Below are 27,903 nucleotides of genomic sequence, written 5' to 3'. Positions count from 1 at the left end.
TCAATTTTTTTTTTTTTGTTATTCATAATTATTTATAATTACCAAAATACCAGTGAAAGTTTACTGTTTCAGTGCCTTCTCATTTTTGACATCAAACTTTATTGTTAAACTGTGAAATATTCTGATTCCAGGACATATAAGGGCTAACCAGTTTTTAGGAATCATTGTAAAAATGTATGTTTATGTATATAATGTATATTCTGTATAATAAATTCTGTTTTTTACTCCCCAATATTATTATCAGCATCGGCGCCAACAGTCCAGTATCGGTCTGGCACTAGCAAAAGCTGCACCATGATAAGCGTTAGAATAAAGTAGTAGTTGCAAGCTGTATGTATGTAAAGTAACGTCTCGCTGTTGCTGGGGCGACGGTCAGAACTCCCGCTCTCACGAGCCTTTTATTTTGAAATGTCCAACCGGAGCTTCTGGTTTTTCTTAACGTTAGCTTAACGTTGCTGCGAGCGAGCAGGCGGAGAGGAACGGCATCTAAAAACCGACTTGGAAAAACTACTTAGCGGTAAGGGGCGAATTTTGCGACTAAATATTCACATACTGTGTGTTGTTTGTCACAAATTCCTAGCGGTGTTTTGTTTTGTGGTGGCGCATTCGTCTTTTTTCCCGTCTCTCAAAAAGATGAGTCGGCTTCGGTCGAGTGTAAGCGCCCTTATTGCTCGTCAGCCTGCTCTTATTGCTCAAGCTGTGACGTTCAGTAACTTGACTCGGACACAGGCGATTTTACCATGTGTCCAGTGAGTCCTACACGGTCGTTACGCATTTAGGACCGCGTGTTTATTAATTAGATGGCAATTTAATAATTTTCTGAGTCGGTATTTGTCCTGTGCTCCTCAGAGTGAAAGTTAGACGGTGTCTCTCTCTGCAAAGCCGTTGCGTTAATGGCCCATCTCTGTTTTCCGAATGCTGCTGCGGTTAGTCCGTACGAGCAGTGCAACCTTTAAGCTAGTTTCACTTCAAGGATTGTATGGAAATTTCCAGTGATTTGCCCTTGAATTACTCCGATTATTTATAATGTCGAAGTCTTACATAATGAAGGTTACACGACCTCCGCCGATTTGCTCTCAATAAACAGCTAAATCAACTCATTGCTTTATAAATGCTATATATGCATCGGTTCAGTCTGATTTTACCAGCTGGTGAACAGGGTGATGCTCAGAGGGCTGTCATTTTGTTGTCATATTCCACGTTGACTTATTGCAACCTATTTTTCTCCTGGCTCTTAACTTCCCCATTGTGCAACTTGAGTGATCCGCTGGCAGCGCTGCTCCGGGTTGACGTGCCGCTATGCAATGGCAACCAGCAACATTAATGCAACTGACTGAGACAGTGTTGTTATGTATGTTATGTTATGTGCGGAGGAAACGTAGATTTGTCCTTTGCACCCCGTTTGTTCTGAAGTTAGAGCAGGTCGGCCAGTTGACAGAACTAGTTTGACAAACAGGTCAACTCCTATTGCTGGGTGTTCAATGCACCCCTTTGTGGCAATCACAATGTCAATATTGATGATGTTTGGGGGATTTTGGGGCTGTAACTAACAATTGCTTTCATTGTAGATTAATCTGTTGATCATTTTCTCGATTAAATGATAGTTGTTTTGTCCATGAAATGTCAAAAAATGTTGATCAGTGCCTCCCAAACACCATGGTGATGTCCTCAAATGTCTTCACAACCCAAAGATATTCAGTTTACTGTCACAGAGAGCTAAAAGAACCTGAAAATATTCATAAATCAGATGTTTTTTCTTAAAAAAAACTGGTCAAAACAATTAATTGATTATCAAAATAGTTGGCAATTAATTTTACAGTTGACAATGAATCCATTAATGTGATTGTTGCACCTCTAGGGGATTTTTTAGGGGTGTCCCAGTCCGATATTGATATCGGATATCGGTCCAATATCAGCCAAAAAACGAGTATCAGATTTTATCGGACTGCATCTAAAATCTCCGATATAAGCGCTCCGATAATTTTAGTCCATTTTCCGCTCCAGCACTTTTATCCATAGGTGACTCTGGTTGCTGACTATTGTTCTCTGTTTGAGTAACATCACTTGATCAAGCCTTTTCTAACATTCCACACTACAAAATAAGTAATAAAAGTATGTATGATTCGTGCTGATATCGTATCGGATCGGTATCGACCAATACTCATGGCTGCAATATCGGTATTGTATCGGAAGTGAAAAAGTTGTATCGGGACATCCCTAGGATTTTTAGTTATATAAATTACCTTGGCAAGTGTAAGTAATCATAGAAACCTGACAGGAACCTCCACTGGGCTGCACAATAATTTGGTTCTCAAATTTGACTGTTATCAGGCAGTGTTAAACCTCACTCCACTTTATTTATCAGCCTTTTTAAAAGGGTTAACCTAAATGATCAAAAAGCATATTTTCTCACCTACTTACTATACTACGTATATTTTTTGCATTTTAAAGAGTTCATATAACCTGTAGTTTGTTCATACACGAGGGCAAGAAAGGCTAAAATGTGGTGAGCAAAGATGGATGATTTAATACTCAACTGCTCTGACCAAACCAAATCTAACTGAAATCTCTCTTACAACAAAAACAAGGAATAAATCTGACTCCTCAAATGTTATTTTTTTCTGGTTAAGTACATCAAAAAACTTCACAAATATACTTTTGTTTTTAGAGAGCACTTTGTCTTACAAATCCAAATCAATGCCTTGACATAATCTGTCAAATCAGAAATGTCAGTGTTTTGAATACTCAATACAAAAATAAAGGCTTTTAGAGAACCAAAAACCTATGTCTGCTTTGTCAGTAGATAAAAGTTATAGGCAATCAGCAGACTACAAAGCCATACCTTCTTCCCTGATTTTAATGGGGGGTAGCAAACCGACTTTGAAGGTGCATACCTACACATACTCTATCAGAGTGTGTAGATGCTGCACGTGGTGTGTCAATGAAAGCAGTTTGACCTCATATGATGGGCTATAATTTAATGATCAGAATAATACATAATAATATCAGTTTCCCATTATTGGGCAGATATATATTGTGCATCCACAGTGATATTATTTGTGTTGCTCAGAGTATTAAATATTAGAAGAAGAAAATGGAAATGTTCAACAGCGGCGTCTCTTTCTCTCTCTCCAGAAATAGTGTCCTTGTTAAACAAGAATATTCACAGACTTTATTGTAAATTGCTCTCAGTGGAAGTACTTTCTACTGAAGAAATAGTTCCTATGGAAACTGTTCACAATGAGAACTGTGGATTATTAAGAGTTTGGTGGACATAGCACTGACACAATAAAAGACTGATGCGTCAAAACCTGGCACCATGAAACAAAAACTAAGTGCTTGGTCTGATGGCACCACAGGTAATTCTTCTGTTGAATTTAACCTTTAAAGTGCCAGTTCGTTTTTTTTTCTCTGGCCTGTAGTGCTATTTGGCCATCTAGTTTGTTTTGTTTTGAGCTGCTGACTTTTGGAGATATAAGCTGTACAGGTCTGCCTTCTCTCAAATATGTAATTGAACTAAATAGCACTTTGCTTGTGGTGCTCAAAGCGCCAAAAAATACATACACTCATCAGCAATGTCTGTGTCTAGCAATCATGCCGTGGACTCAAGATAATCCACAGACCCTGTGAGCAGTTTCATGTGGGAAGTATTTTCTTTATATGGTATAAAGCAAATAGTTTCTGCACAAAACTGCTCACTAGTCATTGGGGTTGAAGTATTTGTTAGTGACACAAATTCGGAACTCACCATGGAAGAATCAAGCAAATGGTAATTTAAAAAGGCAAATTATAAGTGCACTTCTGAAAATAAGTTTATTTATGTTGGTGTATGGACACTAACAAGAAGATATAGTCAACTAATTGCCTTATTTTCTGCTACATTACTGCTTATAATGTAGTGTCATCTTCTGGTGATCAGCGGATGCCTTTAAATAGTGTTTGGGGAAATGTTTCTGCAGCTAATTTCATTTTATTGAAAGTTGAGTTTGATTTTATTTCCTGGAGAAGTCGTACACTGTGTGTAAATGTGTATTTTGTCAGATTGCCTTTCCCACCCAGGGACCTCAAGGTTCAGGAAGGCCTGTTAAGAGATAGTCAATCGCATGCTAAGTGCTGATGAGAATATGATTCAGTAAGTGCTTATAAAGAGGATGTAGTGTAGATCTCAGTTGTCTGTGTGTGCTTGTTTGTGTGTTGTGTGGGTGTGCGCACCCTTTCTCTTTCAGGTTTAGTCAGAGTCTCGGGTGGTGCAGAAAGATTCAGGCAGACTGCTGTTAGCTGTGGTCCACACAGACCACTTACCGCGTGTGAAACAGGGGAAGTTGCATTTCTTCCTGTCTGCCCGAACAAGCCGAGGCCGTGCTGTTCTATAAAGTTAAGTGTTGTAGAAACGTACAGCTTGGCCCATGCAAATAAGTCAGAGCAAATATTGAAAGCTTGTCTTTGGAAGTTTGGAATGATAGCTCTCAGACATGTTGTAATCAATATACCTGTTCGAGGTGGTTTAGTCGTTTGAGAATGACTGATTCAGTTTCATCTAGTTTAAATTGCATCAAAAAACATAGAAAAGCCATAAAATCGATTGTAGAAGGAGGTCTTAAGAGTTTTTAGGTAGACATATCAGATATACCAAACACAATAACTTAAAATCCCATAAATGATCTAATGGGTATGGAAGCCAATTTCTACAAGTGTGATGAAAAAAAAATAAAGAACTTTTCAGTCATTACAATCGGGAACCTTTTCAGAATAATGAGGAACATTCTTAAAATATTGACATTGATACTAAGTTATTATTTCGAGATACTAACTAATTATTTCAAGAAAGTCTTTTGTTATTTCAAGATGCTAATTCATTATATCTAGAGTTTTTCCATTACTTCGAGATGCTAAGTCATTATTTTGAGTTATTAATATATTATTTTGTCATACTAACTTATTATTTCAAGGAAGTTTCTCATTATTTTGGAATACTAACTCATTTTGAGAAAGATTCTCATTTTGAGAAAGTTTTTCATTTGAGATACTAACTCAATATTTGAAGAGCTTTTATTATTTTGAGATACTAACTTATTTCGATTAAGTTTTTTTGTTATTTGGAGAAAGTTTCATTTTGAGATACTAAGTCATTATTTTGAGATATTCATTCATTATTTCAAGAAAGTTTGTCATTATAAGGACTTACAGAATTTTTATTTGGCGGAAATGGATTTCCATAAATCTCTAAGCTCAGCATCAGGTGTTTGAGCTTCTTAACTTTCAGTCTGTATTTCTGATTTGGTCTCCACTGCTCTTTATTCCACTCTAATGTTTGGAGTGTGACCCCCAGAGACAAAAAGGTCCTCTGGTGTGTGTGTGTGTGTATGTCAGTGGGAGGGGGGGAGAAAAACAGAGGGAGTCTGGGGCAGGGTCGTGGGTGAAAGGTGGCGCTGATCCCGGCAGAGCACGGGGGTTGCGGTGGCAGTCTGGTCGTCGGGAGGGGGTGGCTTCTGGTGGTGGCCCTGGCTTTAATAGAGACGTCAGACATGACAAAGACGGGCCTGACAGGCCGCTTGAATGGAGCTGCCGTGACAGAGCAGCTCTCCTCAGCATCCCATACACCACTGCTTCCACTGGTGTCACGCCCCGTGCTCTCTTCTTTCTCATTCATGCCATCTCTCTTGTTGTATTAACTTATTTCATCTGCTTGTTGTCACAATGCTGCGGGTCAGTTTGATGTGTCAAAGCTTGATGTGTGTGTCCACATTCATGGCAAGGCACTGTTTGAATTCCTCATACTGGGGCAGGAAAAGGTACGCGATCACACTTTTAAAAAAGATCAGCCCAAATGAGTTTCACGAGCAGAGGTGGATCTGGATGAGATTAACATAGTTTAATATATTTCCCACCGATCACTTACCATCTGGTGTGTTACGTAGGTTGTAGTTGGTGCCACCCTAAATGAATGGCAAATATGCAGCAAAAATAATTTGTGATTTTATTCACCACTTCTTGTGTTTTAAATTGATTCAGTCCAGGACCAGAGAGAGGCACTTGAAAATTGATGTAGAAACCTAACCAAGAATTTGGTATCTGAACCACTTTATTATCAAGGCCTCAGAGTCCTTGATATAAGAATGGCTGGCAAACAAATGCAAATTAATTTTTATTTTGGCCTTGAGGGTTTGCACAGTTTATAAATTAAAGCTGTTGAATTTTGTCTTTATTGACTGTAGTTTGACTTAAACTTGCAGGTTGATTTGCTGGCTTATTAGTGTCACAGTTCCTGATACATTAATGAGTTTGAATGTTGACTAATAATAGTTTTATTATCTCTAGCTGTTACCTGATAGAGGTCACATTTCTTAGGTAGGGCCCAATCAATCCTGGATTTCTGGGGCAGATACCGATATTAAGGAGTAATAAGTGCATGTGTGACCGGGGTTTGTAGCAATGTACTGCTGCTATGGTATCCAGCTAGAGAAAGTCTTGATCACTGTTTCCAGCTCTTTGTGTAAGTTTTTGCTGATACCTTTTGGCCAGTGAACTGCTGAGTAGACTGGTAAATGTCAGCCATATCACCTGTCTCATTCATCTTACAGTAGTGAGTTCAAAAATTACAATGTTGAGACCTACGGACAGTGATTTGATTAAGCACAGGTCACGCCATAGTTTGCTACTTCTACTTCTACTATGTTTTGGACTAGCTCTCATACATTTACTCTTTCTGGATAATAACCTTCCTCCTTTGTTCCTCCTCAGAGCTCCTAGTGTTGGCCTTGAGGGGGCACCAGCATGAGTCAGGAGTCACTGGAGTCTGGTAAGAACTACTCTGTGAACAGCTGCGTGAAATGAGTAAGATAATATGTTTTGGAAAGCAGGTTGCAAAAGAAGAACGTGTTTTTTGTGTGTGTGTGTCTGTCTGTATCTGTGTGTGTGTGTGTGTGTGCGTGTGTGTGTGTTCCAGATGGAGACTCTGCTCAGGATGTGTGTGACTTCAACTGGGATGACTACCTGGAGGAGACGGGAGCCGTGTCTGTGCCCCATCACGCCTTCAAACATGTGGGTGCTGACAACCTTCACAGCTGACACACATCAGCTATTCATAATCAATTACTGAACATCTGTGAAAAGCCCTTATTAAGTTTCAAACCATGTATTAAATCTGAAAGCATGACTCAAAGTTATGGAATGAGTCAGTCAGTAAAGCCCCAACTAATGTGAACAGCTATCACAGCATAAACACAGAAGTCACTGTAACATCACAGGTTGTAAAGCTTACATAGATAACGGCTTTAACACATGATATGTAGCTGCAAACTGACAGGTAGGCTTAACTGGAATAAGAGCCAATAATGGCATTAATTAAAAAATGATCTCTTCTCTTGTCCTTTTTTCATTGGGCACTTTTGTAAGTTCTATGTTTTTGTGTAACCAGTAGGGGTGTAAAGCACAACTTTCATCACGATAAAATATTATATAAATTCTTTGGACAACACTCCAGTATTTGCTGATATCACAAAATCTGCCATCATCCGACTTCAATTTGATTCAATTCAGGGGTCTGCGATGATGTGAGAAGATATCATACGTCCATTTAATACATTCAGATAACTTATGTCAACTTACAAAAAGCAACTAAATCATGATTGAACAATTTTATGGTTAAATTCCTCCAGATATTTATGACACAGCCATTTCAAAATAAAGGCGTATCCTAAGATGATGATAAAGATTGATATTTTCACTTTGTATTGATAATATTGGAACCGTGAACACTGAATCGATATATCAGTCCAGAACGATATATCGTTTCACCCCTACAAACCAGCTGCAGAACACAAATTAAAAATTAAATAACTGCGAGTTTGCCAGTTAAGTAAAGCTGGGGTAGGCAGTTTATTTTTGGCATCATTGTGCAAAAGTTAGATAATAAACTTTCATAACATATTAGAGGAAATTATCATTTTTACATCATATTTTAATTTTCATTTAAATAAATGAAAAGATTATGGTGTGATTTTTGTGAGGATCTATATCTAATGGATATGATGTAATATGTTTTCTTAAGCCTGTAAGATATCTCTGCAGCACGGCAATATTTAATTAAAAACAATTCCACGTGTCTCCATTCTTCTGTCCATTTCTAAGGTGGACCAGGGCTTGCAGACAGGGCTGACACCTGGCATGAAACTGGAGGTGTGTGTTCGCACTGAGGCTGACAGTCCTTACTGGGTGGCCAACATCATCACCACATGTGGCCAGTTGCTGCTGCTACGCTACGAGGGATACCAGGATGACCGGCGCGCTGACTTCTGGTGTGACATCATGACAGCAGACCTCCATCCGCTGGGCTGGAGCCGCCAGCAAGGGAAGAACATGAGGGCCCCTGAGGGTGAGGCGTGCTTAGTGTTGGCATGTTTATTTTTTTCGGGGCTGCAACTAATGAATATTTGTCATATCGGTCAAGCTGTTAATTTTCTCAATTAATCAATTAGCTGTTTTGTCCAAAAGATGTCAGAAAATGGTGAAAAATGTTTATCACTGTTTCTCAAAGCCCAAGGTAACGTCTTTAAATGTCTTGTTGTGTCCACAACTTGGGGCATTCAAATTTCATTATTAAATTGAAAATTGATTGAAACAAGCTTTCAGTTTTGATATATCAAAGTCAAAGGCAGAATCAGTGATGTTTCCAGTTTTTCTTTTTTCTTTACCTCTGTCTACTTTCTTGAGAATATAAATAAGTTGGCAGGGCATAAAATTAATAATCTTGTGACCTTTACAAATCAAGACTCAGTAGTCTAACAATGGCATAGTTGTCAGTGCAAAAAAAAATTTTTTTTTGAAAAAATCAAATCATAATTTTAAATTTTAATGTCATAGAGGGCTAAAGAAAACATAAAAATAATCTAAAATTGAGAAGAATATATCAGAGCATTTGAAGTTTCTTTCTTAAAATATGATTATGATATACGATTAATTGACTAATCATTGCAGCTGTAGTTTTTTAAGCTGTGAGAAGTGTAGTCAAAGTTGTAATCCACCTATACACACTAGAAAAGTTGTAAGTTGTTTTTCCTGTAGAGTGATCGTAAACTTGGCTGATGTGCAGAAGACTAACAAACATCAGCCATGAAAAGTTGGTCTGGTGCCAAATATCAATCCTTTTATTTTGCAAATGTAATTTTCTCCCAGTTAGTTTTCATGGTGAATTGTGTGTATTGTGAATTGTGTGACTTAAATGCAATTTACTGCTTCTACTTGAGGATTTTTTTTTTTCTGTGACTGCTTCAGGGACAAGCTCTGCAGTGGAGAGGGCGCACAGTTTTTTTTTGTACTTTGTACTTGTTCTCAAAATGCTATTTAATGGTGGAACTCATCTGAGTAATTGCACTTTTGTTCAGCACAGCAAGGAATAATGAAGATTTCTGTTCTCTTGATACACTGCTGTCACTGTAGTCTCAGATAAAACACTTGTTTTGTCCTACTGACGTTCTAGTCTTATGAGAAATAGTTTTGTCTGAAAAAGGGACAAGAGCTTAACAGTTTTTGATGCACTCCTGAAGAATTGTCAATATTGTTCTTCTGTTTACTGTTGATTAATACAACCAAATTAGCATTTGACACCTTGATATGTTGACACATGTTGAAACAAAGAAATAATATCAAATGAAATACCACAGCAGCTGAAATACTTTATTTGGCTGTTCAGAAGGTGGGAGCTGCATGAAACAATTAACAGAGTTAAAGGTTGTTCAAAATACGAAAGTCCTATTATATATAATAATCTGTTGTATTTCAATTAATTCCTGTCATTATTCAATTTTTTTGGGCCGATGCTGTGATTCAGGGTGACTAAGAGAGAGCAGGCAGAGCAGTGTGTGTGATCCTGAGCAAACCTGGTTGTTTGGTTAATAAAATAAACACTGTGTGTGTATGATTGAACTCAGGTGTGCGTGAGAAGCACCAGGACTGGGAGGCTCTGCTGGAAAAGGCCTTGGCTGAGGAGTGCAGCGCGCCTGCCAACCTGCTGGAATTGGTAAGGCAGGAGAACAGAACAGCTGTCCTTCTTACAAACTCCTCACACCCAGGGTGGGGCATTCGCTTTCAATTTCTCTAAAGTCTCTGTGTGTGCCAAGAACAATCTCCTGTATCAGTACCGATTTGATTCATTTGACAACTTTGAAAATACAGGGTGGCTTGCACCAACTAGAATTCATTTTTAAATCATTGTTTAGCTTTAAACTATGTTGCACCAACCTTTAAAACTCTTAAAATGAAGAAAGATTAAATTTACCTCTATATAAACCTAATCTATTTTTACTCTGAACCAAGATTACGTTTAATTCAGTTGCATCAAAATTTAACTTTTAATGTGGCTGCCTTTTTGAGATTGATTAAGGATTGAGCAAAATAATCACGTTCTTTAAAGAAAGGGACAAACTCAACCCAAAAGAGTTTTATGATCCGTCTTTTCTTTCTACCTTGACTGAAGTTGATCTGTTGAAACAGTCTGTCAGTTGCTGCCAGGCAGTCCCTTTTTTCCTTTTTGTGCTGTTATCCATTTTTTAATCTTATATTAATTGGCCATATCGTTCTATTTTTCAGTTTTTCTCAAAGGAAGAGAAATTAAATTCTGTGTCACGAGTAGGATAACTAGACTTTTTAGCTGGCAAACGATAAAACATTTTGTCAAGGAATATGGATCAGTCAAAATGTTTTCCTCCTGTCTCCTGTCTTACTTGGTTCTAACAAAATGCAGATTTATTTATTATGTATCTATTTATGTATGTATTTATTTGTTTTAATTTGGGTAAAAAAGTATATTTGTTCTCTGTTTAATAAATCAAGAAATTTAGATTTACTAAACTGAGATTAGTTGTGCAACAGAGCTCTGCTCAATTATAAAATTTGGATTCACTCATTTTAAACCTAGTTTTGCTCTGCTTTTGTTGGTGCAACCCAGTCATAATGCGGTAAATAAAACTATTGAGTTTGTCATAATAAAGTCAGACTTTTCCTGTTCAAGTGTATGGCAATTTTGGTAAATACAGCTGACATTAGAAATATGCCAAGTACACACATGCACACAGTACACCGTCATCTTTTACGCTTTACTACATGTATTTATTTAAATCTCCAAGCACTCAGTGTGTTTGTTTTGTCCATTTTTAAATGGTAAAAAGACAGTTCACACTTAGAGTATCCAGTGGAATAAACATGAACTTGAACTAAATAAGATTTTATATCTATTATAAAGTCTTGCAGGCATACCAAGCATGAAGTCCCAAGTCAACAAAAAACAAGGCTTTGAGCTGTTGTTTACAGCGGTGCTGCTGAAAGCAAATTTGCTGTAGGAACAGCCTGTGAAATTCTTTGGCGCCATTAGTTAGCTTTCAGTGACTGTGCTTCAGTACTGCCACTTAGTCATGCAGCGCAGTCTCTCCCAGTACAAATTCCTCTCCTTGCCTAGGCGTGTGTTCATTTGTGTTTGTGTAAGTGTGTGTGTGTGCTGTCGGCTTCTCATTTACCACCCCTCACCCGCCTCCCCTGCAGCCCCAGCGTGGAAGAGACCCAGTGGAGCTTCTGTGTGCGGGTTCTTATGTGGAGCTCCAGGACAGTGTTGACCTGGGACTGGCTTGGGCAGCCGAGGTGGAGGAGAACGTTGGAGGGAGGCTGAAGCTGCGCCTGGTAGGCACCGAGGGCCTCCCAGACACACCCGCAACCCTCTGGCTCTTTTACCTCCACCCACGCCTCCACCCACCCGGCTGGGCCAAAGGGCACGGCTGTACCCTCAGGCCTCCCTCAGGTCAGTGTTGCTGACAGGGGTCAGTTTTTATATTTAGAAACAAAGGGAAGAAAGAGAAAGTGATGTCTAGATCTCAAGGTTTACTGCCAACACAGGCGTGGCTAATAGTTTTTGATGGGAGGCCACATGAAGAATTCACAGGGCAGTCATGGACTGGATGTATGTCCAATTATATATCAGGTCTAATGTTTTATTACCAATTATTTAAAAAAAAATCATAAATCACATATTTATTACTTACATACTTGCTCGATCATATGTCATGGTTTTAATTTGTCGCCTTGTGTAAGTTAAGGGAGTGTTTGGATTATTTGAAGTGGGGTTGTATGAGGTACTTATCAATTGTCATTGAATTAGCTACAGTAGATGCTTGATGAAGAAGAGAGGGCCACCAGCACAGAAGATAAGCAATAAACTGCAGTGGATGAGGTCAGGGTATTTTAGACGTTTAAAAAGGTCCACTTCAAATAAAAAAATATCAAGTTAAGTTTATGCTATATTGAGAATATTTTCATTGCCTTACTTTGCCATCAGACAGCCATTTCCAATGGAAAACTCCCGTTGTATAAGCCAAATATTGCTCTCCAATCCAATCAAGTTCCATAGGAGAAATCAGTGATTTTACCTCACACAGGAGTGGCTGGTCTCCCGCTGCCTCGATCTTTTAGTTTGTTTGTGTTATTCTGTGACTTGTGTGTTTTAAAAGGATAGTTTAGATTCAATGAAGTCACACAATAACACAAACAAATTAACAGATTGAGGCAGTAGTAGACCAGCAACTCCTGTGTTTTGCAAGCTAAAATAATTGATTTCACCTATGGACTTTGGTTGGCTTAGAGAAAGCAATATTTGGCTTATATAACAGTGGTTTCCCATCATTAAAGTCTATCGACAGCAAAGTGAAGTGAAAATATTCTAAATATAGTGTACACTTAAACTGATATTGACCTTTTTTAAGTGGCTAAAATACGTTTTGCTGCTGACCCTGTCCACAGCAGACTTTATGGCTTCGCTTCCTACACCGATATTCCTGCTGCTTCTCCAAACTGGGGCTGTCAGCCACCGTCTACTGTAGATTATACACTGACTATCGATAAGTAACTCATACAACCCCAGTTCAAATTAGCCAAACTATCCTTTTAATATTTTCCAATAGTGTATAATGATGGAACAGAAGAAACCAATAATCAAAATGGGATAGTATCCCACTCGAGCTTGAAATTGATTTTCCATGCAGGATTAGATAGATCATTGTTTTCAGGGCCACAAACTGCTGATGCCCTTCAAGTGAATAAAGTTTGTTAATATGCAAGATGTAAGAAGCACTGGAGGCTATATTTCTCTCCTGACACAGCTGATCTACCTTCTGCTCCCACTACAGCTAAAGGCTTATTGATATTTAATGCCGGGCTTTTATTATTTTTATATTGTAAGGGGTTTATGTACCTGGATACTGTGCTTTTGCAAGTTCATAATAGAATATAGTGAGCAGTAGTGGTGCATTAAACTGATCATAATCATAGCTTTTTATATTAATTGTATTTTAGTGTTTTGTAAAAGAAAAGGGAAGATGTAATGCGTTTTTTATATGTAATGAAAGGTAACAACCGAAGCATTTTTAATTCTGCACCTGATCTTGTTTATAAGGCCATCTGGATTCTGCCACCCACTAATAAGATGTTCACGTGTTTTTTGGTTGCAGAGTTGTTGGGGACAGCATTGTTTTTTTGGGGGGGTCGCTTTTATAATTAATTGGGGTGACCCATTCAGAGAACAAAAGAACAAAACACAAACATCTAGGATTAGTTATTCCAATAAGAGAGTGTATAGTGTAAAATTTTAATTCAGACTGTCACAGTTGTGTGATCTATAAAATGTCATTAAATTTTCAGAAAATCGTGAAAAATCTCTGTTTCCCAAAGCCCAAGGTGATGTCTTCAAATGTCGTGTTTTGTCCTCAGTTAAAAGATATTCAGTTTAGTGTCATACAAGGCAAAAGAAAATAGAAAATATTCCCAGTTGGGAAGCTGAAATCAGAGAATTTGGACATCTCGAAAAATGACTCACTACAATTAATCAGTTGTAGACAGATGTATGTCTTTACCTTTCTTTGATAATCATATTATACACCAGTCATCGGGAAGTCAGTTTTAGCTCTTCTGCTGCTGATTTGCGTATATTTGATTGTTTCAGACCTGTTGGCCCTGCGGACAGAGGCAGAGTGGGAGGAGGTGAGACAGAGGATCAGTGACCTGCCTCAGGATGAAGCTCTGACTGCAGAGTTCAGTAAGGTACTGCCAGCCGTGCTCTTATTTGTTCTTTATCTGCTAGTTAAGATTTGATTATTATGCAGGAAGCAAACAGTTGTGACATTCTCCTCCAAACTGGGTGCTGAAAGATTTCTTTGCTTGTGTGTGGTTTGACTCAGGATCAGCCTGCCATCGCTGCTCATTGTTTCAAGGAAGGAATGAAACTGGAGGCTGTTGACCCTGCTGCTCCCATTTCCATCAGGCCTGCAACTGTCACCAAGGTAACAGACTTTCCTATCAAGTCTGGCTCTCTTATGCTGCAAAATTTCCCTCCTGTTTGCTGTTTAATGGCCTTAGTTGTTTATCTTCATTACCACGCTGTCTTTTCTGTGTTAAATCTGTAGCTAAAAAATGATCTCCCCCAAGTCTTGAAAGAACACAAACATAAAATCATATATATTTTTCCATTTAATCACACACCCTCGTAGATCTCCTTTACTTTACCTTAGTATGAGTCAGGGAAACAAAACAGATAATGTCCCAAAATTACCTCTTCACTTCAGGTGTTCAATGAGCAGTATTTCCTGGTGACGATGGATGACCTTTGTGGTATTGAGGAGTCAGAGGGGACCGGGAGGTCCTTCCTGTGTCACAGAGACAGTCCAGGGATCTTCCCTGCTCAGTGGAGCCTCAAAAATGGGCTCCCTCTCAGCCCCCCACCAGGTCTGCTCTGTCAAATGTTATCTGTTTCTAACATTTACTTTCTCAGTTATCAGTGATGTCAGAACTTAAGGAATGGGAGTGATTATATCACTCATGCTTTTTTCCCCTCTCATGCCCCTTACTTTATTTGCTTCCTGTTTTCTGTCCTTTCTGTCTTTATTTGATCATGTACAGGATACCAGGGTCCAGACTTTGACTGGGCAGATTACCTGAAACAGTGCGAGGCCGAGGCAGCTCCTCAGCACTGCTTCCCAACTGTAAGTAAACCTCCATTTTACACCAAGTTCACACTAGTCGGGCCTCAGTGGAAAGGGCTGTCGCATGTCCAGTGACTCATGTAAAAACGCAGCACCAGATGCTGGTCAGACCCACTCTTGTAACATTGGTTGTTCTGTGAAAGAGTCAGTGTGAGATAAGCTATTAAACCTTTGAAAACAGACCTCCTTTGGTTGGCCCCCGAACGGGTGTGGGACATCCTCATGTGCATGATCCTGTTTACACCAATCTAAAATAAAAACCACCATTGCCCGACCATTCATTCTTTTTGCAGTGGAAAGCCAAGGCTTCTGTGTTCTGTGTGATCACACTGTACACCAGTGATAACTTCATTAACGCTATAAAATGTAACATTTCTGCATTAAGATGTCAAATCAAGCCTAAACCAGACCTATGTTGTATATTTTGTTTACTTGTGTAGGTAACATTTTCCCACATATATCCAACAATGTTCAAACGCAGAGAAATCCGTCATACATTCCAGGTAACAGCGCATTTCTGAGAAAACATGGGATATGTCGGATACGTCAGAGAGTGAGGAAGGAAGTCGGCAAACGTTTAATACATTACCAAATCTGTGAACGTGTTAAAAATATTTTGTTCATGTTTTTACATTTAGAAACCTTTTTGATCAGTGATTCCTGAAGTGGAATTGTCTTATTATTCATTTATCTGACCTAGTCCAACAGATGTTGAACTTTATTTGGTGACTAGTCACATTAACACCAGAACAAATCTTATCATTGGTACGATTAGGGCCTTGGTATTCTTAAGTTTCAGAATGGCTGTTTTAGATCAATATGTTATTTGTGTTTATTTTGTGAAATTTGATGGAAAAACATTTCAATTTTTGTATTTTTTTACATTTATAACAGTTTCAATATTGAACATTGTCAAAATATAATTATGTTTTTTTGACTTGTATAACCTTTTAGCTTAGGTCGGACAGATTTGAAGGATCTAATGCATTTGAAGACATCACAACAAGCATAACTACCAATGGAGGCACTGACAGACCAATTCTATTGAGTTCAAAGGGTTAACCGGCTTCCATTGCATCTTGTACTCTCATTGGTCATTGTTGAAATGGCAATAAATGTGTAATTTGTTGTAGATTAATATTATTATATTGCAGTTGTATAAAGGCTGCATGAGGTCTGTGTGCGCCTGCATGAATTAATGAAATTTTAATTACCATTAGCAAGCTGGCAGAGCTAAAACATCCTTCTTATTACTTGGGTTGCATTATCCAAGCAGCAACTCAGGCTCCAGAAGAAATTTGTTTTACTTTTCACTGTATACAGGTTTGGTTTGTATGTGATTTAATGCAGTTGATGCAGGAATGATACAGGTTCAGATATTAAAAAGAGAGAGACTGGAATTGACTCTTCTTCCTCTGAAAGAATTGTACTGTAGCAGCCTGTAAAGTGTGATGCCTTCTGTATCTTTTGTGAACTACTCTTGTGTAAACCAGGTCTTATCAGTTCTATAAAACCTAGTTTCTCTCCAGCAGGCATGTAAGCATGTTGTCTGTTTGCAGCCTTGTAGCTGTTATTTTTTTTTGAAAGAAATGGGTTTTATATTTTGTCATCCCAAACCATCAGATTTTTTTTTATTGTAACATGTTGCTGTCAGATGACAGCATGTAAAAAATGAGATTTTACCCATTTGACTGACAGCATAGTTGAATGCCAGTGATGATACCTTGTGTCCACAGTTTGATGACTTGTATAATGGACAAAAATCACACAACACAGAACCATAATTTGCTGTGAAATAGCTCTCACATGAGTTTTTCCCCTCTCTGTTTACCTGCTAGGAGCAGTGTGACCACAGCTTCAAAGAGGCCATGAAACTAGAGGCTGTCAACCCGCTGTCACCCGAGAACATTCACGTGGCAACTGTCACCAGGGTCAAAGGGCAATACATTTGGCTCAGCCTGGAAGGTGAAACTTTTTAAAAGAAGTGGTAACTCTCAAAAACTCGATCAGATTTGATGGACAATGAATGAAGCTAATTGAGACGAGGTTTTTGGGGGCCTTGAAGGTTGATTTCTACACATTTTAATGTCTACACTGCAGATACAATGTTGTCATTTATGACAGGATGTGCAAGTGCTGTCTTTGCACATTTAAAAATGGCAGCAGGTGTATGTATGTACTTGTATTCATCCAAATAAGTTTTACTGTTGTGTGACATATTTGATTAGAATTTCTGCTTAAATCAAAATGCTTAAATCTGCTTCATTCCTGAAAACACAGCACCCATAATATTAAGGTGTAACAAGTGACATATGTCTCTTTTTGCTCTAACTGAGTTTGGCATCCACAGTCACTATTGTAACAGGCATGCTGATAATTCTGTATATGTGTGTGTACAGGATTGAAGCAGCCCATGCCAGAGCTCATAGTTCATGTGGACTCCCTCGATATCTTCCCCGTCAGCTGGTGTGAGACAAATGGCTATCCGCTCGTCTACCCCATCAAACCCTCAGGTATACTGTACAACATGACTCACCACAGTGGGGTCTGCCTAATGAGTTTGTTATTAATGCTGTGACAAATATAATACAATCTGTTTCTTTTTTTTAACCCCAATCTCTAAATTAGTGTCTTAATGCAATAGAGTGACTGGGCACACATTAGTCTTTCCTTTGTTTTTCAGTTGAAAAAGAGCGGAAAATTGCTGTGGTGCAGCCTGAGAAACAGTGAGTATGAGAGGACGGGTGGTGGTGTTGCATGGTTTGAACAGATCGAGTCTAATTTCCACTAAACTGAAAACATTTCTCTTTAGCTGCGCCTTTCAGTAGTCTGGTTCGTCAGTCTTAACTTATTAACTTATTTTATTTTATTTTACTTTAGCATAGGTTATTTTAGTTACACTCTGATTTCTTTTACGCTTCATGCTTTTATATTCTTATTAGTCAACTGTTTTTGTTTTTAATTTGAACTGGTTTTATTTATTTATTTTTTTCATCTTAAGATATTTTATCTTTTCTTCCTTTTAAATAGTTTTAATTCTTGTTTCTTACTATTTTACCAGTTTGGGTGCAGGATTGCTGGTCTTCATTTATTTTATTTTGTATCTTAATTGGTTTTAAACCTAACTGCAGCACACTGTGCGTACACCTGGATTGAAATATGCTATAAAACAAGATTTGCTTGCTTGCTTGTAACATCTGACTCAATTTTCATCATTTTACAGCCGAACTCCACCGAAGTCATCGTCACCTGACTCCGTGAAGCACCAGATGTCTAGCCAGTCAGAGACAGGTTAGTGATGTCTCAGGTCTCAATGAAGGATCCTGTAATGTGTCTCATCTACTGACTGTCTGAGCAGTCTGTGATTTATTCATCATTTGTGTCTCATTTTGTGTCCACATACAGGACAGGGGAATGGGAAGTACTGCTGCCCCAAGATCTACTTCAACCATCGCTGTTTCTCTGGGCCTTACCTTAACAAGGGACGCATTGCAGAGCTGCCTCAGTTCATCGGGCCTGGAAACTGTGTCCTCGTGCTTAAAGAGGTGAGTGTGGCAAGTCCAGCTGTTTACTGTATGAATATCACCAAAAAAAGATTTCTCATCTCTCAAGCCTTAAAGGGGACTGATCCATCATTTTTTTTTATGACATCGTTATGTCATTCTGTAGCTTCCCAGTAATGTTTCCTTATTATTTAAATCCAAACAATCAGATTTTGGTTGCGGTACGTATGTTTTAGCATCAAAATCCTGTTTTCCCAGGCCCTTCTAAAAATGTTTTACCACATGATCTGCTGTAGGTTTCTGCATGACAACATTGCTACATATAAATCCCCTACATTGCGGGAGAAGAAGGCATCAGCGCTACAAACCTACATCACCGCTATTTGCTAACTTCTGAGTGGGAGTTTCTGTTTTCAAATAACACTGAAAAGAATGCAGATGGAATCACCCTTTAAACATAAACATGAAGGCTGATGGTTATATATTCAGCACACCTTTTTTATGCAGCCAAGTTAGCAATGTGACTCGCTGTGACTGTCAGTGGGTCTGCCATTATCATTATCAAATTTGGTATAGAAGTTTGGTGTAAACTTTGAGGAGCCCTAAACGTTCCATATAGCATCAAGTTGACATCTGCAACGCTCATAACATTTCCATCAGCCTCAGCTGTACATAATATTCTGTTCTACTTAGTGAATGTTAGCATTCTAACACACTAAACTAAGAGGGTGAACATGGTTAACATCTAATATGCTCATAAATGCCAAAGTTGCCCAGCTGCTGGTATGGCTGTAAACTCTTAGTATGAATAGTATGTTAGTATGTAATTCTGAACACAGCCAAAGTAGGATGTCAAATTGAGTATAATTTCTGGGTATATACCGTGAGTTCACTGGACACTGGACTCAACCACCCCAAATCCATTGCCTGTCTTCAAACTGCTCAATGACGGAGAATGAAGCAGACAGTTCTTGCACCACACTGTGGCTGGTAAGAGGCATGGTTGGATAAAATAATTAAGAATGATGGTGAGTGGTGAGTAAGAGCTACTCAGGATCTCAGGATATTGATCACATATATAATGTACTATAGAAAAAATATTTAACTCTAGAACATTTAATAATTTTAATTTGCCTTGTAATAATACTGGAAAATATTACATCAAGTGAAATAGATAATGTTCATTTACGTTTGCTAAACTGCTTTAGCTCCAAGTGGTGATGTTGTGTGATGTAGAGAAGATATATTGCTTAAGTATGTGTCTGCATGAACCGTCCGCTGGTAATGGCATACTTAATTGCTCATTTTGTACACAGTATGCATTATATACTTGTTTGAGTATGTTGTACAAAGTACATAGTATGCCATTTCAAACACAGCCTTAGTCTTGTAATTCTTCAACTAGTTCTGATTCCTTAGAAATTTTTACTTAAATACAAATGAAATCATGTTGGAGATGACATATAGCCTCAGTCTCATACCATTTCCCATAAGCCCTACTGCATGGGCAGAACGCAGAAGGCAGAGAAAGGCTATTTGTGTTCATTCTCTCTGTCTCAGTAAATTGATTTTCTATCAGTCTTTCACTCATTGTACCTTGTGCCATATCAAGAAACACAGATAGATTTAGTTTCATTTGCACTGAAAGAAGAGCTCTACCTATGCTTTGTGTGTTTACGCAGTGTCATTTCTACCATAAAGAAATCAATTAATAATCAGTGTAGAGGCCAGTACAGGCTGCCTATCTACTACCAATAAAGAGTCACATGTTAAAGGTGATGACAGTCTCTCAACATGAATGTAATGACTGTGCAATGTTAAAATGCTACACATAGTACCATGAAACAATAAAAGAACTCTAACCCTCCAGCCTATAGATAACCTGTAAGTGTTGCATATCTATGCTTTTCTTTTTATCCAGGTATTGACTCTGCTGATAAACTCTGCGTACAAGCCCAGCCGTGTGCTGAGAGAGCTGCAGCTGGACCAGGAGAGCCGCTGGCAAGGCCATGGAGAGACACTCAAAGCCAAGTGAGGGGAAACGCCATTAAATCCTCAGCTCAAAATCCTCCGCTCTGTCGAAAACCTGCAGGAATAGTAGGAGTGTTCACAGCTGGCCTATTTTAAGGCACACGCTGGATTAGATGCGTAGTTGAATGCACAAGTGGAAACAAATATCTTTACAGCAGAACCCAGCACAAGCCCCTGATACTTCATTAAAGCAACGATTTAGCCGACAGCATCTGGGTTTAAGAGAGACCTTGCTGCTCGTAGCAACCTTGTTAGATCAAACATGAGCATAATCAGAGCTTTAGTGACTGAGAAGAGGTGGATATATTTCACTTTTTGTTTTTGAAAAGCTACCTGTTGTCTTTTTCAATCTAATATCATGGAAATACAGGGTTTCCACAGGCCCTTAAGTCTAAAATCCAATCATCTGAATGTTAGGCCTTTAAAATATTTTTAAGATTCGATAAGCAGCATTTTCCTGAAAAACAGTGCGTGGAAAGAAACGTAATCAGAAACATAATCCCTTTCATTCATCACTTACAACCTATTATAAGTGTGTTGTGGTGGTGGCTGCCTGTATTTCTAATTATTTTGCTGTACTCAGTATGTCTTACCAACCCAAATATGACGGTATGTGACATCCTGGGAATGAGACTTAACAATCAGCATCTTTCTGATGTGTGCACACAGCTCTGACAAATCCTACTGGTTCTACCTTTAAATAAAATTAACTTCATTCTCTAATTTCAAGTGTGGAAAGGACAAGGCTAATATGGATGCCAAATGGACCATAAATTACTTTCATAATAGTCCTCAAAAGGTCTTAAATTTAACTTCTTGAAACCTTCAGAAACCCTGAAATATGAATGATTTATAACACTTCATTTACTGTTCAATTTTTCTTTTCTTTTCGTTGAATGTCAGGTACAAGGGAAAGAGTTACCGGGCCACTGTGGAAATCGTCCGCACTGCAGACCGTGTGGCAGACTTCTGCAGGAAAACCTGCATCAAGCTGGAGTGCTGTCCGAATCTGTTTGGTCCTCGCATGGTTCTGGACCGCTGCTCGGAAAACTGCTCTGTCCTAACCAAGACCAAATACAGTAGGTGCTTTACAGTACAGTACAGTACAGTAGAAACAGACGTAGCTGATTGTCAGGACTTGATCTGGGGTGGCTGTTATGATTTCTTATAAAAGGACACCATTAACAAAGCTTCTAATTGCCGTAATTAATTTGTAATAGGTCAGAAACATTTGTACTTGCTTGCCAGTTGCAACCACAATTCTAAATGTCATCCAGACTTTTCTCTCATATAACACAAAGCTAATTTATTTTTTCTTTTTCACTTATTTTCATTTGTGTTACTTATGAATAGAAATTATCTCTGAGCACATGCTGTCAATGCCCCATTAATGAATACAGACATTCTGTGCAGCACAGGGATAGAGTTTAGGATTTAGAAACTACAATAACCTTCCACAGGCAATGAATGAGCGGGTATAGTTGCTGAAAAATGTGTCAGAATTGGCTCCTTTCATCTTCTGCTGAACGAACCAAAGTCAGTGATTTGTTGATATGTTTACTTGCCACTGCACTGCAGTGTTGGGGTGAAGGGACTGATGCAATTTGATAGCAACAGACGAATAATTACACTGTCTCTATTGTCTCTCATGTTTTCATATCACCCCAGACAGCACATATACAGAAATGCTTTTCCTCTAGAGAATACATGTATTAAAAATACAAGTATTAAATCTGTTTCAGAGCTTAAAAATCGCCTGCCTGCCCAGGGCAAGTAACATGCCATGTTGGGCTAGTAAATCTGGCAGCTTACCTGCCAGACTGGGCAAGTGTTAAAAAATAAATAAAATATTAAACTACTTTGATAAAAGATTAATTAAGTACTTGGCAGAAAATGCTGTTTGAGCCTCTATATATGAAGACATTTATTAGCATATTAAACTGAATATCTTTGGTGGTAAGACTGACAAAATGAGACATTAAGAGACATTATGCCAGCCATGTTTAAAACTCAGATGGACATTTTTCCCCATTTTCTGACATTGTAGCCCTAAATTAAACTTGACAGTTAACTTAAGTCTGTGTCGTTAAACATTACCACTAATGAATAAAACAATGTGTAGTGGCAATTAAAAAACTTGGGCAAGTAGATTTTTGACCCACTTGCCCAACCAGGCAAATGAAAAATTATACATTATAATCTTTCAGACATGTCAAATGCAACATTTCACAGCCTGTTGTCTTGTCACCAGCATATTACTATGGAAAGAAGAAGAGTAAACGTGTCGGTCGTCCGCCTGGGGGCCACTCCAACCTGGAGGGTGGAGTGAAGAGAAGAGGGAGGAGGAGGAAGAGGAGGAAGCAGCTCTTTGTCCATAAGAAGAGACGCTCCTCAGCCTCAGTGGACAACACGCCTGCTGGGTCTCCACAGGTAAGACATACTTAATCAATAAGAGTTATATTGAAGGTCAAGATTGTGAGATTTAGGAGGATCTACGGGCAGAATATAGTAGAAATGGACTGAATGACTGTGACTTGTGCTAAAAGCAGTCATTTCCGGGTTGACAACAGGCAACTGATTTTAACTGAGGAGATGCGGTAAACCAGAAAACTAATTTATTTCTGTTGTCATTTTCAGCCATAATGGTAGCATTTAAAGATATATAATTAAATATGGTCTAACCTGTCTGGCATACCTGCTGTGCTAGTGTCTTTTAAGAAGCTTCCTTTGGATGGAATTACTGGTGAAATTAGGAATCACTTTTTCTCTGTTACTGTAGATGAACTGTTTTTATCTACAGAGGGCTTGGTTCCTCTTCCACTGAAACCACCATGTTGAACCACCATGTATTTTTTCTTGCTCACAGGGCAGTGGAGAGGAAGAAGACCTGGATGAAGATGACTCACTGAGCGAAGACTCCGGCTCAGAGCTGCAGGATGATCTCCAGGATGATTCTGAGCAATCATTTGGGAAGTCTCAGCCCACCACGCCGTCCCCATCCCCACCAGCGACACCCAGGCCTCAGCGCCGACGCCGGAAACCCCGCTCGCCCTCTTTCTCTGATGATGAGAACCGCCCTCCCTCGCCAAAGGTAGTGAAAGTCATCAAGAATTTTATTGAAACATTATGAACATATTTATCGTCTGGTATTTTTATATCAAACCATACTTTCCAGACATTGTACTTGCACCTTCCATTAAGTACAACTGCCTTTCTCTGCCTTACTAATCCATGTCAGTTAGAATTTGAATGTTTTCACTGTGATCTGAACTTGCTCCAAACAGCTCATGAGGAAATCAGCCTGACTGAAACAGCCAGAGTTTCTTTTGTAAAATGTTCCTGTCTGATACCCTTTCTTCTTAGCATCAATAGAAAGGGTTAAAATGAGCTGTGAGCCTCTCCACTTCAGCTGAGTGATCTCTGTGTGACTCACCCTATCTGTGTGTTTACAGACCTCAAAGACTGAGCCTCCTCAGAAGTTGTGTTTGGACACCAGCCCGCTGGAGTGGAGTGTTACTGATGTGGTTCGCTTCATCAGGACCACTGACTGCGCACCTCTTGCACGGATTTTCCTGGATCAGGTAAGAAATACTTGCAGACTTAATAGCCCCTCAGGATCTTTACTGCATTCTACTGCGGTAAGTGCATCATACACTCATAGGTGTAGATTTAAATGGGAGGGGGCTGGATTGGACATGTCTCCCTCAATACTTATTATACATACACACATTTGTCCCCTCTAATAACAAGAATGGAAAGTGACTCAGTAAATTTACTCACTTATGTGTATTTGAGTATTTCTATTGATGCTATTTTATACTTGTACTCCACTACATTTATAGCTGCAACAATTATTAAATTCTGAATTATTAAATCAATTACCAGCTATTTTGCAAATCAATTTCAGATGATTTGAGTAACTTTTTAAAGAAAACAAAGATAGAAGTCTCTGATTTCAGCTTCTCAAATGTGAATATTTGAAGTTTCTTTAGTCCTCTATGACTTTAAACACTATATCTGTAGATTGTGGGCAAAACAAGACATTTGAGGACTTCATCTTGGGCTTTGGAAAACCCTGATAGACATTTTTCATCATTTTCTGACATTTCTAGACAAAAAAAAAATGTATTAATCAAGAAAATAATCGACGGATTAATTGAAAATCAAAATAATCATTTCAGCCCTAACCACATTTCAAATATTGCACATTTTAAATATTTTACTTTTTACTTGACAGTTACTACTTACTCTTTAAGCCATACAAAATATAACAAATTTATTTAACAAAAAATTAATTCATGATGTTTTGTAGATTAAGCCACTTGGTAATATATAAATTTATTAATATTAGCTGCACCTTTACTAGCCGCATCTTAAAGTGATGCTCATATAAACAGTAATTAAAATCCAGTTATATATACTCTTATTATTTTATACAATATACATCATTCTGAAATGGAGCATTCTGCATAAGAGTACTTTTACTTTTGGTACTTTGAACATATTTTGATTCTAATACTTTTTTTTTACTTTTACTTAAGTACAATTTTGAATGCATGAGATCTCAGTACTTCTTCCACCACTGCACAATAAAACATGAAAGTTAGCGAACTGCTTTTACTTTGACAAGCCATTTGCCTGAAAGCTTTACTGCATTATATTGCACAAATTTTAAACCCCCCCCCAGTGCCTGAATTTAGTATTTTCCTTTACCTAAATAAATACATTTCTAGAAATGGAACATATAGGTGCACAGAAAATAACCAGAATACAGGAAATTGTGTTTGACATTCAGAATTTCCCAGGGAAGGATCCTGGCTTGATCCCCCAGATGCTGAGTGAAACTTACCTTTTTATACACTTGTTTATATCCACGGTCTCAAATACAAAACATCCCTTGACTAGATGGTTCAACCAGAACTAATTTTACAATCTGCATCTCATGTGAATTTCTGTTTTTGTAGGAGATAGATGGACAGGCGCTGCTGCTGCTGAACCTCCCAACAGTGCAGGAGTGTATGGACCTGAAGCTGGGACCGGCCATCAAGCTGTGCCACCACATCGAGAGGGTCAAGCTGGCATTTTATCAACAGTTTGCCACGTAGTTGACGGGGAATCAACATGGACATGACTACACCCTTTTCCGTGTATTAATCCTGTGGAAAAAAAACACACTGTATTTATTCTGACTTTTCTAACACTGGACATCCTTTAGAATCCTGCATATATACCACGTTGTGTCGGACAAACATGGACATGAGATGGATGAAAGCAGCATTTTCAAATCATTGAGAAAAGGAACAAAGAAGAAGAGCTACAGGGTCCAAAACAGTTCAGGTGCTCTTTAGGGAGGCACAGGGCAGGACTGAAAGACAGAAGAATTCAAGACAGTTTAATTCTTTTTTTTAAATCTTTTTTAACTTTCTTTATGAGGAAGAGTGATTGAGTGCCAGTTCTATAACTACATTGTTCCATTGTGTCCATTCATGATTTCCAGCCTGCTCTGCTCTCAGTAAGAGGGAACACCACTAAATCACAGCTTTTACTAGTCATACTGAATATTTGGTATCTGCTAGTAAACATTTGTTATCATCTGTGAGTCAAAAATGAGTCAAACATGCCTCCTAATTTCACATTGAAATCTAAATTTCACTGAAAAGATGTGTATGACCACCCACTCACATTCAGGCACTTAAAAACTAACATTGTTTTTCACAAAATCCATTTCAATCCAAAAGCTCCAAAAGGTATCTTGGAATACCAACAGATTGGGAGCCTTTGTCTCATTGTTTCTTGTTTCTTGTTGGCCAATTAAGCAAAGACAAAAGAAGTTGTTTGCACTCAGCCAAAACTTGAAAGCCAGGCAATATTAAAATAGATACACTGATGATAAACCTAGTGAGCCATTACAACATTAGGAATTTGATTTTAGTGTTAACACCATATATCTGAACGATACTAACACCATTGGCAATTGCTATCCCGCGGAATTAAGATACAGCCTACTTAAAAGCAGATGTCAAGGGGGCCTTCATCTCAAAATATCAAATTACTTTCTCATTTAAGCTTTTTCAGTATGCAAGAGCTGTTTACAGTGCAAGGATTCTGTAATGCAAGCACAAGCAAAGCCATGTACTGTATGGTGGTATGCAAGTATGGCAGTGCATGTTTGTATATAGTGTATATAATCAAATATCTTCTAGTGCAACAGGGTGAAAGAAAAAAAAAAGTCTATTGAGCAATTAACTTTCTGCATAAGCAATGTGTAAATGCCCTAAATACACAGTATATTTGCACAGAATAGGCCTAAACTTTCTCATATGGGTTGTATGGTTAAAACAAATTCAGCTAATGATTTGAGCCATTTCATATAATCGAACAGTCATCATTTTTAAAGGGAAGACTTGTCAGTTTTCATGTGGATGTCCAAACAGTGTTGATGGTGAATGAAATCAATTGTAGCCATAAGCATGTGCCATATTGACCAAGAGTTCTTCGGCTTTAAAATCTTCCTGCATCCAGTGATTCAGGAAGATGCAGGAATAACTACAGGCTGTTTCAGTTTGAATTTTGAGTCTCTGCCTCTGGGTTGCCAGAGGGGCTGCTGGATGAGTATTTTTGTCTCGAGACGCTATGTTTTGGCCAACAAAGTAATAGCTATAGGCTGAGCTGGTGATAACATGGCATCATGGGCATTGGAGTCATAAGCTCGCCCAAAATTTATCCTGGTATGTGTAGGCATTGCTGCAAGGCTCTGTACGCAGGAAAACTCAGTTTTCTTGATCAGTATTGCACACACCTAGGAATTCTTTCCTTCAGTTGACTACATTTACCAGCAGCACTGATTGGACATCCAAATTTTCCCTTTAACAATTAACTAAATGATAAATGGGCAGTTTTAGAGCAAGTAGATACTCTCAAAATGCTTATGTAAAATCATTTTTTCCTCTTTTTACCAGCTCCTGTATTGTGACTTACTGTAATGTGCTTCATTTTGTGTGAAAAAAACCTCTGTTTGTTTACTCATTTTGCTTGTAGTTTCTGCTGTACTCAAAGCAATGAAACAGCTTTTTATTTCATGTTTGAAGATTATAACTGATATTTAAAGAGAAGACTGCAATTAAAGAGGTAAAACAACAATTTTTAGACAGTGCTTGTCATTTTTTTCCAAACCATAACTTCATTCAAACTCGTATACAGCAGTTGAGTCTATGACAGGCCAGGGGGACAAAAGTTGTAAAACAAAGGATTAAAAAAGGTTTAAATAATTATCGTGTTTCAAAGATATGTTTTAACAGTGTTTTGTTAGCACAATGCATATAGAAAAAAATCTATTGCTTGATATCGGTCAT

General features: G+C 38.3%; 1 protein-coding gene across 1 annotated transcript; it reads left to right on the top strand.

Moving 5' to 3' along the window:
- The first annotated feature begins 424 nt into the window (after window positions 1-424).
- Window positions 425-27,691, top strand: sfmbt1 (Scm like with four mbt domains 1). Its single transcript, XM_084729129.1, has 21 exons — window positions 425-517; window positions 6,742-6,799; window positions 6,947-7,041; window positions 8,131-8,374; window positions 9,930-10,018; window positions 11,536-11,788; window positions 13,982-14,079; window positions 14,217-14,318; window positions 14,601-14,760; window positions 14,935-15,017; window positions 16,856-16,982; window positions 17,417-17,530; window positions 17,701-17,743; window positions 18,241-18,308; window positions 18,423-18,562; window positions 20,442-20,551; window positions 21,455-21,630; window positions 22,803-22,981; window positions 23,418-23,642; window positions 24,004-24,132; window positions 25,516-27,691. The coding sequence occupies exons 2-21, from the start codon at window positions 6,775-6,777 to the stop codon at window positions 25,654-25,656; spliced, it is 2,601 nt and encodes an 866-aa protein (XP_084585255.1). The 5' UTR covers window positions 425-517; window positions 6,742-6,774; the 3' UTR covers window positions 25,657-27,691.
- Window positions 27,692-27,903: the final 212 nt, after the last annotated feature.

This window comes from Lutjanus erythropterus, chromosome 2 (assembly GCF_056507025.1).
Source record: "Lutjanus erythropterus isolate fLutEry1 chromosome 2, fLutEry1.hap2, whole genome shotgun sequence".
Taxonomy (NCBI): domain Eukaryota; kingdom Metazoa; phylum Chordata; class Actinopteri; order Lutjaniformes; family Lutjanidae; genus Lutjanus; species Lutjanus erythropterus.
This window is presented reverse-complemented; position numbering and strand designations above follow the sequence as displayed.